This window comes from Aptenodytes patagonicus, chromosome 21 (assembly GCF_965638725.1).
Source record: "Aptenodytes patagonicus chromosome 21, bAptPat1.pri.cur, whole genome shotgun sequence".
Lineage (NCBI taxonomy): Eukaryota > Metazoa > Chordata > Aves > Sphenisciformes > Spheniscidae > Aptenodytes > Aptenodytes patagonicus.
Window position 1 is genome coordinate 3,289,129 of NC_134969.1, and position 12,844 is coordinate 3,301,972.

At 53.8% G+C, this 12,844-nt stretch overlaps 1 protein-coding gene across 27 annotated transcripts in view; it reads left to right on the plus strand.

The window, feature by feature from the left end:
• The window catches only part of MACF1 (microtubule actin crosslinking factor 1), a 149,886-nt gene extending 138,163 nt beyond the window's left edge, over nucleotides 1-11,723 (plus strand). For 17 of the 27 annotated variants that reach the window (XM_076357469.1, XM_076357470.1, XM_076357484.1 and 14 more), the window contains 7 exons: nucleotides 74-148; nucleotides 952-969; nucleotides 3,178-3,295; nucleotides 6,743-6,954; nucleotides 7,548-7,658; nucleotides 9,618-9,741; nucleotides 10,127-11,723. In XM_076357469.1, coding sequence (XP_076213584.1) covers nucleotides 74-148; nucleotides 952-969; nucleotides 3,178-3,295; nucleotides 6,743-6,954; nucleotides 7,548-7,658; nucleotides 9,618-9,741; nucleotides 10,127-10,383 — 915 coding nt within the window. In that variant the 3' untranslated portion in view covers nucleotides 10,384-11,723. The remainder of the gene's footprint in view (nucleotides 1-73; nucleotides 149-951; nucleotides 970-3,177; nucleotides 3,296-6,742; nucleotides 6,955-7,547; nucleotides 7,659-9,617; nucleotides 9,742-10,126) is intronic. The other 10 variants (XM_076357480.1, XM_076357478.1, XM_076357464.1 and 7 more) reach the window with 3 other exon arrangements.
• Nucleotides 11,724-12,844: the final 1,121 nt, after the last annotated feature.

The window sequence follows — 12,844 nt, forward strand, 5'->3', positions numbered from 1 at the left end:
ATCCAAGCAGTGCCTTGTATTGGGGGAGACTCCCAAAATCCTGGTCCCTTACCTCTCTTGTTGGTGATGGCAGGTCACCAGGCAAGTGGCCCAGTGCAAGTGTGCCAAGAGATTTCAAGTGGAGCAGATCGGCGAGAACAAATACCGGGTAAGGCAGAGGGGGCCGAATGCTGCCCCGGCAGCACAAATCCTGCTCCCCCTTCCCACCCAGGGGGGCGGGGGGGGCGGGTCACTGACAGGGTGCCCAGCCTGGCTCGGGGGGACCCCCCTGGGCTCCCCAGGGCGAGACGGAGACCTCGTCCATGTGGAGACCTCGTCCGCTGGCACGCTGGCTCCCGGCGGAGGTGGCTGAGCCGTGTTTGCCCAGCACTGTCCTCGGCCCCAGGGCGTTCCCCGAATCGGGAGAGCATAAAAGTGGCCCTGTTCTGGGGCAGCCGGCCCGCCGGCCCCGTGAAATGCTGCATTCACTCCGCCGGCAGCCGCCCTTGAAGTTTTCTTCGTGGATGAGTGTACCTTACGCCTGTGTTTTTCTTAGCTCGCTCCTGAAGAAGGAGAATAATTTCCTTAAAGAATCTCTTTGTAACGGGCTGGCTGTTTATGTTTCAAATCGTTCACCGAGGTGAACTGGTGAAACGAGCTGGCAGCAGAGCTGCCCGCTTTCCTGCCTGCTCTTTTTGGGGCTGATGCTCCGGCCGGGAGGAGCCGAGCCGCAGCGCTGCCCCCCCCCCCCCCCAGCTGCACCGGCCCCAGGCTCCCCGAGCTTCTACCTTACACCCAAATAGCATAAACCCCACGGATTTCTAACTACCTGCAGTTAACAGTTTTCATGATTATTGCACTGTTAATCCCATAAATGTTTTTCTTGTTTTTCTTTCCCCTCCTCTTCCTCTCGACTTTCCTTCCCCCCGCCCCCCCATCCCCTCTCCCTCCACAACTCTTCTCCCTCCGTAGTTCTTCCTCGGCAATCAGGTACAGTTTGCCTTGCGATGCTGTCTCTCACCTCTTCCTTTTTTTTTTTTTTTTTGTTTTTTTTAAACAAACGTAGCTTTGTGTGTCCGTGATGCTGCTCTGTCCTTTGTTGCTGTGGGAAGATGTGATCTGTGAGCGCTGCTCAGCAGAGCCTGGTACAGAGGAGTGCCTGAGCTGGGAGGGCCACCCGAAAAAAAGACTGCATTGGGCAGAAAAAAGGGAAAAATTCAATGGAAAAAGCAGGATTTGACAAAAATGGAGAGATTTTTCTCTCCGTGGCTCCTTTCTCGGATACGTTGGGGGTGTTGATGGTAACCGGTGGCAAATCACGGCACCCTTCGGCGGGGAGCACTGAGATACTGATGGGCTCGTGCCCGGGACTGCCCTCCTTCGGGGAACGGCCAGCCCGGATGAAATCACGGGGGGTACAACACCTGCACGAGGGCTGTACCAGGCTCTGGTGGGTTTGGATCACAGTCACTGTGGAATGAGAATGCCGAGTCCACCCCTTTAATCCCGTAGGCGACGGTAACTAAACCCTCATCCCTGCTACACCCACTGAGTAACTCCTAACTGGAGCAAGGTTCACAAAACCTGCATGTATCCCCGTTACTGTCGTGACCCGAGATGAGCGGTGCAGCGTGCGTGAGTGCCAGCCGGGTCGGGGGCCAGAGCTCTTCTTTTAACGGGACTGGAGCATCATGTGTCGTTACGATGTGCCCGCTGCCCCCGCTCAAACAGAAAAGCCTATTTTTTCATGTGAAATGATGGTGCCCTGCCAAAAATACGCCCAAAAAGAAACAAACTTGGATGTCCAAAGCAGACGGGTCCAAGAAAGCTCTGGCTTTCATTTAGACAGTGATTATAGACAAATTTTCAACAGCAACTGAAAAATAATGTAAATGTGGCAGTGGAACTGAGAGTTGACTTGTCCCTGGTTTTCCCTGGTGCAGAACTAGCTCTTGAAGGAAACCTGACATTGAGCCCGGAGAGAGGGAAGGCAGCTCCCCCGCCCTCCTCCCTGCCCGCGGGCACCACGGCCGTGCCGAGCGCGGCTGCGGCAGCTCTTTCACCGCGGCACTGGGACGAGCATGTTTTGGTAGGGCCACTGAGCAGGGAGACCCACCAGCACACGGTCCAGGGTCCCATGTCCTCGCGGGAAGGAGGGTCGGAGATGCTGTTACCTCCTGCCCCTCTGCCTGCCATGACCCATCTCGGTGTGGCTTCGCACTCTCCGTTTTCATTTAATCTCTTGGGGTTTGCGTTCTCATCCACCCAGGGAAAATGTTGCTACTTTTTTTTTTTTCTTTCTTTCTTTAATCATTCTGAAGAAGGTCTTGCTTTCAGAGGCTGGTTCCTCTATCTTCTCATCACAGCAGGTGCTCTGTAGACCTGGATGCAGAGCTGCTACATCCGAGCAAGGCTCCCGGTGCCCCGCACCGGCTCTGCCGCCTGCCCCGTGCAGAGGGTAACCAGGAGCCTGGGCTTGGCTATCCGGGAGATTTAGGGACCTTTGAAAAACAGACACGTGCTTCTGATTCAGGGTGCACTTGTTTGAAATTGCAGGTGTTTAAACTCACTAATGAACATTGCAATCACTAATCAATATTGCTGCGGGATCCCTGCCTTGGATTCCCATCACTCTGCACTCACCGAAACATCCTCACTGGGCGATCTCTGCGGCGGGGGCTTTCTGGCTGGTGGGGTCAAGTCTGAGGTTCGGTGAAATCCCTGGACTTCAGACTTGATGATAAGAGGTTTCTCGCTCAGCGGTGACGCCGCGCTGCTTGCCTCGCTGATTCACCGGCACTCAGTGATCTGAATCAGCCGGCTCTTTTCCACGTGGGCTGCACCAGGAGGGCCATTGCATTGCCAGCCTCTATTTCCATCATAATAAAAGGAAAAACTACAATTCTGGCTGAGAGAACCCATCTGAAGACCAAATTCCAAATTCTCATTTGCTGCTCTAAAAAAATTCTCTCTTTCCAGCGTTAAAACTAAAGGATTTGGATAGTTTCATCACCTTAAAACAGCAGAAAAACTCCTGTAAATTGGTACTAGCCCGCACTTCTGCCAGAAGAACCTATCTGGAGAAACCTTAAAAGTACTCAATAGATCAATAAAAGCATTTGGTGCAGCCTGCTGTGGGAAGGAGCCGAGTGTCCCTTGTTGTGTCCCCCGTGTCTGAACTGTTTCTTGGCTCCACAGTTCGGCGATTCCCAGCAGCTGCGGCTGGTCCGTATCCTGCGGAGCACGGTCATGGTTCGTGTCGGTGGAGGATGGATGGCCCTGGATGAATTTTTAGTGAAGAATGATCCTTGCAGAGGTAAGGCAGTTCCTGGGGTTTATACAACTGGGGTCTTCTCGCCCAGTAAGGGGAGTTTGAGCACTTGTCTGCTGTGACTGTCAATGGCCAGATGTACCAGAGGAGCGGGTCTGGGTTATCCAAGTAACAGGCGGGAGCTGGAGAAAAGGGGTCCAAAGCAAACCGTAGAACTTAAAATCACGAGATTTGGCGATACCGCAGCAAATCTCGCAGCGTTTAGCCAGGTGTCTTGGGAGGAGGAGAAGGAAGGGTTGTGTTTCTTGTTTTTAAGACCCCAGCGAGCGGAGCTGCATTGCCATGCTGGGGGTCTCGGCTTCCCTTTGAGGCGGTCGGTGCGTACGTGTGGCTCTGTGGATGATGGAGTAAACTTCATAAAGGTGACCTGAAAGAATTCAAAAGGTTCAAAGCCAGGAGATGGTAAAATCCTGGTCTGAGACACTCTGGGGAGAAGATGCTCTGGCCCAGGATCTGTGAACCCGTGGTACTGCCACGCTGGGCTGTGGCCACGGGGCACTGACGGTCCAGGCTGGTCCTAGTGAATGAGGAGACGTTTCTCCTGTGACTTTGAACTACTTGATTTTTCTCTGATGCATTTCTAATACAAGTTTTCTCAGTTCATTTGTTGTCTTTAGAGCAGCGGCATAAGGAACTAATTTGGAAACCCTGAGCTGTGCAGGACTGTGCAACTTAAATACCTGTTTGCAGCGAGAGCTGCTGACGGTGCTGGCTCTTCCCCTAGTGCCTTAAAATTACCTTTCTTCCCCCAGCTCTGCCCGTGAGGGTGGAAACGTGGCCCTTCTTTTTTCTGGATTGCCACGTGCCAGATTTGAGTTGTAAAAGGGCTGCATTTAGGCATCGTCGTCCATGGGGCTGTTCAGGGCTGGGCTGGATTTCTTTGAGCACCGCGTCCCGCAGTAAGCGTGTCGATAAGCGTCGCCTTGCACAGGTGTGTCCTAGGGATTGACCAGCCCGGCGGTGAAACAAAAAAGATGTTTCAGTTCAGCATTAACGCAGGAAAATTCAAGTGCAAGAAGCTCCTAGAAGAACTGAGCTCAAGGAAAACACAGCAGCACATTAGAAGGGAAGAACCACCTTGATCTTGGGTTTTTAGGGCTGAGCAGCGCTTGCTGGAGCTGGTTTGGTGGGGCACATTTGGAAGGGATGGTTGGGATAATGCAGACCCAGGGTCACGTACCGTGAGCACAGAGAGCGGGGTTGCCTCCGTTCCAAAATCTTCAGTCTTGAGGTTTTATCGTGGTCAGAGCTGTTGGGCTGGAAGCGACGCTCTGCTGCGACCGGCCAAGAGCTGTGACCGGGGACAGAGGAGGATCCACTTCGGTGGATGAGGAATTGGTTGGTTGGTTGGTCGCATCCAGAGGGTAGTGGTCAATGGCTCAGTGTCCAGATGGAGATCGGTGACAAGCGGTGTCCCACAGGGGTCCGTATTGGGACCGGTACTGTTTAATATCTTCATCAACGACATGGACAGTGGGATCGAGTGCACCCTCAGCAAGTTGGCAGATGACACCAAGCTGAGTGGTGCGGTCGACACGCCAGAGGGACGGGATGCCATCCAGAGGGACCTGGACAAGCTTGAGAAGTGGGCCCGTGTGAACCTCATGAGGTTTAACAAGGCCAAATGCAAGGTCCTGCACCTGGGTTGGGGCAACCCTCAGTATCAATACAGGCTGGGGGATGAAGGGTTGAGAGCAGCCCTGCCGAGAAGGACTTGGGGGTACTGGTGGGTGAAGAGCTGGACATGAGCCGGCAACGTGCGCTCGCAGCCCAGAAGGCCAATCGTACCCTGGGCTGCATCCAAAGCAGCGTGGCCAGCAGGGCGAGGGAGGGGATTCTGCCCCTCTGCTCTGCTCTGGTGAGACTCCCCCTGGAGCCCTGCGTCCAGCTCTGGGGTCCTCAGCATAAGAAAGACACGGACCTGTTGGAGCGGGTCCAGAGGAGGGCCACGAAAATGATCAGAGGGATGGAACACCTCTGCTATGGAGAAAGGCTGAGAGAGTTGGGGTTGTTCAGCCTAGAGAGGAGAAGGCTCCGGGGAGACCTTATTGCAGCCTGTCAGTACCTGAAGGGGGCTGATAAAAAAGATGGCGGCAAACTTTTTAGCAGGGCCTGTTGCGACAGGACAAGGGGGAATGGTTTTAAATTAAAAGAGGGTAGATTCAGACTAGATATAAGGAAGAAATTTTTGACGCTGAGGGTGGTGAAGCACTGGCCCAGGTTGCCCAGAGAGGTGGTGGATGCCCCATCCCTGGACACATTCCAGGTCAGGTTGGACGGGGCTCTGAGCAACCTGGTCTAGCTGAAGATGTCCCTGCTCGTTGCAGGGGGGTTGGACTAGATGGCCTTTAGAGGTCCCTTCCAACCCAAACTATTCCATGATTCAATGATTAGCAAGTGGGATGGCCGGGAATGAGGTGCATCAAGGCTGCGTATTCTGGAGAGCTTAGGTCTGTACTCCATATGTCCTTGTCTCACTGGGGTCTCTGAGATGTTAATTGCTTCGGATATGTCTTCTTCAAGCTGCTGCCTAACCGTTCCTTGCTCCTGCTGTCTAGCGGCTGTTGCTGAAAGCAGGATGATTTACAGCGTGTGCCACTTGCTTTGGGGAACCTTCAGGGTTTTCCTGCTCCTCCGGCCTCCCCCGTTCAGGCTTTGCAGCAGAAGTTTTAGAGCACTGACATCAAGGTTATTTCCATCCCTTGGTTATCTCAGTGTGGTGCTTTCCTTCTGCAATTGCTTCTTTGGCTTTCTGGTCCATAGTGCATCAACTCTAAAATCGCTCCCGTGTCCCGTAAGGCTCGGTGCACGCCCTTGCTCTCTGTTCGAACACCGTGAGCATGAAATATACCTTGGCGCGTGTCAGCTGGCCCAGGAGCTGAAGTCCACAGACCTTCTCCCTGCTTGGTTGCCCCTCGCTTGTCGACCCTCCAGTTCTTTGGGGCATTTGGATGAAGATTTTAAACTTGGCTTTTAATGGGTGGTGGTCACTTCTCTCTCACCTCTCACCAAAAATTGGTGAAGAGCTGCCCGGAGCTGTGAGAGAGCAGAATCGCAACCCTTCAAAGCTGCTCTTACTATGTTTAAGCCACTTTAAAGATTACATCGGCTGCTGTTGTAACACGCTGTGTTTAAAGGCCATCAGGATTGCTTTCCCCAAGACACTAGAGAATAACAGAGCATCCAGATTGAATTCATGGGTCTCAGGCAGCTTTTAATCGGAGAGTTTCCCAAAGAGCTGATCCATGGCAGGAGGTGGTTAGGGCAGAGCAAGAGAGCTGGGACGGTCTCGCTGCCATCCGCTCGCCCTCGGAGATGGGCTTTGGGAGACATCGCAAGGACGCGTGCTCTGACCCCCGGAGCCTCCTGAGCCCCGGTAACGATGTTGGGTTCACGTGAGCCTCAGGTCTCCTCTCCTTTGTCCCTTTCCAGCACGAGGACGGACCAACCTTGAACTCCGAGAGAAATTCATCTTGCCGGAGGGAGCCTCCCAGGGAATGACACCGTTCCGATCGCGAGGCCGAAGATCAAAACCATCCTCCCGGGCAGCCTCCCCGACGCGATCCAGTTCCAGCGCCAGCCAGAGCAACCACAGCTGCGCCTCCATGCCATCCTCTCCCGCAACTCCGGCCAGCGGAGCCAAGGTGGGGTTTTGCGCGTGAAGCCTTCCTCTTTCCTCTCCTTTAGAAACTGGTGGCCTCCAAACCCATCCTGGTGAGATGAGGAGATGCAGGAGGTGTACAGAGGAGGAGGAAGGTTGGGGATCGGGGGCTCGATGGTTGCTGAGGTCTCTGGAAGGATGTTCATGGCGTCCGCAGGAAGAACCCTGCTGTCCACGCGGGATGGGTGGGGTGGGATGGTGCAGGACAGGTTTTCAGCCCAAGCTGGGCGCTCACGGCTCTGCAGAAGGCTCCCTGGCTCTCGCCGTGCAGCCGAAGGCTCCTGGTCCCCGAGGCAGGGCTGTGCCGCAGCCGTGGTGTCCGGCCGGCACACAGGAAGAAGCCATCGCCCATCGTCTCTCCTTTCCCACCACATCGTCTGCCCACACATGTTTTATTTCATCATCTGTTTGGGTTTTTTCCCTTTATTTTAATTTATATATTTCCTGTTTGGTTCTCGTTTCATTTTAGTGCCGTTTCCCCCTATTCCAGATACTTTTCCGTTTCTTTTTTTTTTTTTTTCACTCACTTCCACCTCTCCCCCCCACCCCCCCCCCCTTGGATTTTCCATTTCACAGACTCCACATCACTTCTCTCGATGTTATGACAAACCCTGGTTGATAAACAGTAAAGCGGGCACCCCCCTGAGGGGATTCGATTATTCCGACTTCCAGCTCTCAAGCGCCGAGGTAGAGTATGGTCTCGCAGCCCCGAGGACCTGCTGACAGGCCGGAGTGCCGCTGGCACGGAGAAGTCCTGCTCCCTTGCCTGTTTTAACGCTTTCCTTGTGGTAGAGCAGCGCTTGTTAGCACCGCTAACGCTCCGACTGTTAGCGTTTTTCATGGGTTTCGAACTCGGATTAGATAAAACATCGACTTTAGAATAAAGCACAACTGCTTGCGATTCACGTTTACCTGCTTTCAAACCAAGAGAGCGACATTTATCCTCTTGTGCTTTAAAAAAAAAAAAAGACATTTTTCCAAGCTTTAAGAGCTTTTAAGCATTGAAAAGCAGCCGTGTTTGGCTTTCAGAAATTGAAATCCAGCAGCCGAGTTGAGACTTGAAAATCAGCTACAGCGCATGCACAGTAACCACATCGCCTTCATTTTTATGAAGCGCTTGTTATTTATCACCGTGTTGAAGCACGTATGGTGTGTCCGGCGCTGTCACCGGCTTGATGCTCCCAGGAGGATGAATTCGGGCTGAGATTTTGATCTCCCTAAAGTTTCAGCCTCCTCGTGGACTTTCCTGACCTTGTGAATCGGTGATGAGAAATACCTGGTGGATCTCGGTGATTCACTGAGTGGTGGTGTGTGCTGGCAAGATAACTGCGTCTTGCTCGGCGGTGCTTTCACGCAGAAAAGGAATTATATTTAAATCATCAGAAGGTCAGGAGCACTTCCCCAATTGCCCTAAATCGCCTGCTTGCTGCTCTTAACTTGTTTATAAAATAGGATCAAGGACGAGAATCGTAATCTCTGATGATGAAAATGGTACCTTTGCAATCGCGTGTTGATGGATTTTAATTCCCCCGGCGCCCGAAGGGGAGCCCGCTGCTCGGCTGCCCCTCTCCCACCGCCCTCTCCCCCGCTGCAGCTCCAGTTTCACGACATTCCAAGATTTCTAAGTTTCCCAAAAAACCCGAAATGGCAGGGGGTGGAGGGAAACCTCTCCAGCTGTTGCTTTAAAGCTCATTGGGAAATGCCCTCCGGCGTTCATGTACAGCTATCCAGGGATGCAGCTGGGCTGGAGCCGTCCCTGCAGCACAGCGGTGCCTCCCCAAGCCCCGGGGGACGGGGGACACCACGGGCAGTCGCTTTCCTGCCAAGCGCTGCCCCAAACCCAGAGCTTTGGTTGGCGTATGGAAACTGGAGCTGCCCTTTCCGGCTGGATCCAGGTGCCCTCGCCCTGCCGGCACCCTGCCCTGCCCCGGCACCTTCCCCTTCGCTTTCTTCCCGCAGCGGCGGGAGCAGAGCTGCCTGTTGTGCTGCTTTTCCACCCACCCCCCCCCCGTCTGCGTTTGCAACATCTTAAAGGTCAGGTAAAGCACCGTTTCAGGATGCGACCGAAGCTGATTTCGCTCCGTTTTGTGTCCCTGTTCATCGCCGGTGCCTCGCTGCTCAAATTTGTCTGCCCTTGGGTGGTGGGTGCACGGACCTGCCCGGGGCACCAGCACCGGGGCGACGTCCCTCCGACTCGCAGCATCGCACCGCGCTGATGCCTCCCGACAACAGGATGCGTTTCTTAAGACGCTGTATGGTATTTGGCCTTCCAAAATGGTCCTGAGCTGCGTAGATGCTAAAATACCCGTTTTTGCAAGATTTCTCTTTGTGGAGCTTTTGAGCCCAGATGATGCTGTCATCCTCCAGATGGATAGCAGCTTTGCTTTTATTTTTTTTCCAACAAATAGCTATGCATCAGCCTGCAGCGCACAAACCGCTCTTGCCCTCCAAATTTTCAGGATCCAGGCTTTTTTTCTTTTTTATTAACCGCTGCTGAAACGACAGCTTGTGTTCTCCTTGACCGTTAAGATGGGTGTTCCTTAAATGTCAAAATCTTTTTGCCGAGGTACTGATCTCGGACGTGATCTTGGCCCGTTACGGCCCAGGTGACACCTAAAAGATGCTCTGTGTGTGCTTCCTCCCAAGGTGACCCCCTCCGCGGGCAGCAAGCTGAAGCGACCCACCTTCCACTCCAGCCGAACCTCCCTGGCTGGGGACACCAGTAACAGCTCCTCACCCGTCTCTACAGGTGCCAAAACCAGTCGGGCAGGTAAGTTAGGTGCAAAGACCGAAAAACTCCTGCTGCTGCTCTTCCTCCTCGGTTGCTTAAATTGGCAGAGAAAATATTAAATATTTAGGGAGCCCGCAGCGAGGTGGGGAGGCCGATGGCCACCGCTGTCTCCCTGCCTGGGAGAGGGGATGCTGCAGCGGTTTCGCAGTGCGAGGGCTTGCTGCTGCTTCGTTAAAAGCTCGGGAGTGAATCAGTCCTGGTGCTGAACCCTCCCGTTTCAGGGGTGCTGGGCCGGGTGGTTGAAAGCAGCCGCAGCGGTGCTGGGGATTTGGGTGCCGGTCAGTCCGGGGATGGGGAGGAATCCTCCTCCTCCTCCTCCTCCTCCTCCTCCGCCTGCTCACGGCTCTCTCGGTTCCCCTTGCAGATCCTAAAAAAACAGCCAGTCGTCCCACCAGCCGCGCCGGGAGCCGCACGGGCAGTCGGGCCAGCAGCCGGCGGGGAAGCGACGCCTCCGATTTTGACCTGCTGGAAACGCAGTCGGCGTGCTCGGACACTTCGGAGAGCAGCGTGGCCGGCGGGCAGGGCGGCTCGCGCCGGGGGATGGCCAAACCCTCCAAAATCCCAACCATGTCCAAGAAAACAACCACTGCCACCCCAAAAACTCCAGGCCCTAAAAGATAATACTGTACCCACGCCCTCCTGAAAGAAAGAAAACCCAACCTGTGTCCAATTTTTAACCCTGCTACGTACATTGGATGTATATTTATTCTAAATGGGAGAAACTATATTGTTAAAAGTGTAAAAGAAAGTTGTGTTATGAAGCTGCCTTATTTGGGTTTTGTTTTTTTTTTTTTCTCCTTTTTTGTAAGTTACTATTTTCATGTGAATATTTATGTAGATAAAAATTGCCTCTCGGCGACCCCTGTTCAGAGAGGGGCCTGGCAAACTGAAATGTGGGAGAGAAAAAAAAAAAAAAGAAAAAGAAAAAGAAAAAAAAAAAAGGAAGCAAAAAAAAAGGTCAAGATGTGAAAGTGTAAAGAAAAACTAAAATATAAATAGGATTTCTGCGCGGTGCAGGGTGCGAACCTGCTTTATCTTTTAGGATTGTTTCCTAAATGCATCTTTATAAACTTAACTTGCTGTCTCAGCAAGGTAAATTATATTTAAAAACAAAGACCTGAATCCTACAGTGTTCAAGGAACTCTCTTTTTGTAAATCACAGATACCTCAACCAGAGAAACATGAGGTGAGGGGACTTGGGGCTTGTGTTTCCATTTTTTTAAAGCTATGTGGTTTTACCTGAAGAAAGCGGAGTTTGACTTAATAAAATTTGCACACACTACGGCGAAGGTCATGACAATTGCTGTCTTGAAAATACTGTCCCGACAACTTCGTTTTTAAAGAACAAACAAAGGGTGGTGGGTCTGGGGAGGGGGTTCACGCTGAAGCTGTCCAGAGGAGAGCACGCTGGTAAGATTGCGGGTCTGGATCACTCAGATACATCCCTTAGCGGTGGTGGGTCCTACAAATTAGAGGATTCTTCTGGATGGATGGCCTAAGAGACCAGCCCAAGATGCTCCTTACAGAATCGCTATTTATCTGCATCTCTTTTTTTCCTATTTATTATTTAACTGGTCATTCCACTTCAAACCAGGCTGAGATTGATGTGACCTCTGCTCCTAGAAGAAATCTGGACTTACACGCACAGTTGCTTGTCCTTGAAATGAGTTTCACCAGCACACTTGCTACAAGTCCTGTCTCGCTTTTGTACGCTACTTTTCCTTTGTAATAAAATCAAACTGACCAAGTGACCAGGAGACGGGCTGGGGGAGAGGGCTCTCCAGAGCTCCTGTATTTATTAAACATTGTTCCTCTCCGGCTCTGACCATGTTGCTGTGTGATTCTCTCAATTGGTTTAAATTGAGGCAAAACTGAAGCTCTACCAATGAATTGTTTAAAAACCAGACACATTTTTGTATTAAAATTGCTTGCGGTAATAAACAATCTTGCCTCCTACTTTATTCCACAGTGTTAGCTTTTTAAGTATGAGAGCTGGAGCTGTTTATCCCGTGCGGGGAGGCGACGGCTGTGCCAGCCAAGGGGTGTCTGCACACAGGTTTCCTTGCAGAACGGAGCAGGGAGCCACCAGCCGGAAAATTGAAAGGCCCAGGTGGGTGGGTGGGTGCTGGCGAGGGTGCTCGGTTGTGTGGGTACCCGCTGGCGAGGTGGGTGCCCACCGGTGAGGATGCCGACGGGTGAGGGTACCTGTTGGAGTGGGTGGTTGCCAGTGAGAGCGCCTGGTGAGGTGCGTGCATGGTGGGGTTGGGTGTTGGTGAGGTGGGTTCCCAGTGAGGTCAGTGTCCATGGGGGTGAGTGTCCACAGAGGTGGGTGCACAGGGTGAGTACGCAATGGAGGGGGTGCCCATGGGGATGGGTGCTGCTGAAGTGGGTGTCTGTGAGGGTGGATGCACGCGTTGGGTGCTCATGGGAGTGGATGCCCACGGGAGTGAGTATCCATAGGGGTGGGTGTTCATGGATTTGGGTGCCCATGGAGGTGAGCATCCATAGGGGTGGATGCCCATGGGTTTGGGTGTCAATGGGGGTGGGTGCCCATGTGTTTGGTTGCCCACAAGGGTGAGCATCCCTAGGGGTGGGTGCCCACGAGGGTGAGCATCCCTAGGGATGGGTGCCCGTGGGTTTGGGTGTTCGTGGGTTTGGGTGCCCACGAGGGTGAGCATCCCTAGGGGTGGGTGCCCGTGGGTTTGGGTGTTCGTGGGTTTGGGTGCCCACGAGGGTGAACATCCCTAGGGATGGGTGCCCGTGGGTTTGGGTGTTCGTGGGTTTGGGTGCCCACGAGGGTGAGCATCCCTAAGGATGGCTGCCCACGGGTTCACGTGCCCAGAGACGCACCCCGTTCCCCGGGGCCGCCGGGCGGGGAGGGCCGGGGCGTCCCGGAGCCGTGGCCGGGGCGGCGCCGCCGGCGGGACCGTCCCTTTCCCTCGCCCCGCCGGGGCGGGCCGGGGCCGGGGCCGGGGCCGGGACCGGGACCGTGCCCGGAACCGTGCCCGGGGCCGTGCCGCACCGCACCGCACCGTGCGGGCGGCGGGGGGGGGGGGCGGGGGTCCCGGGCGGCGGCGGTGCC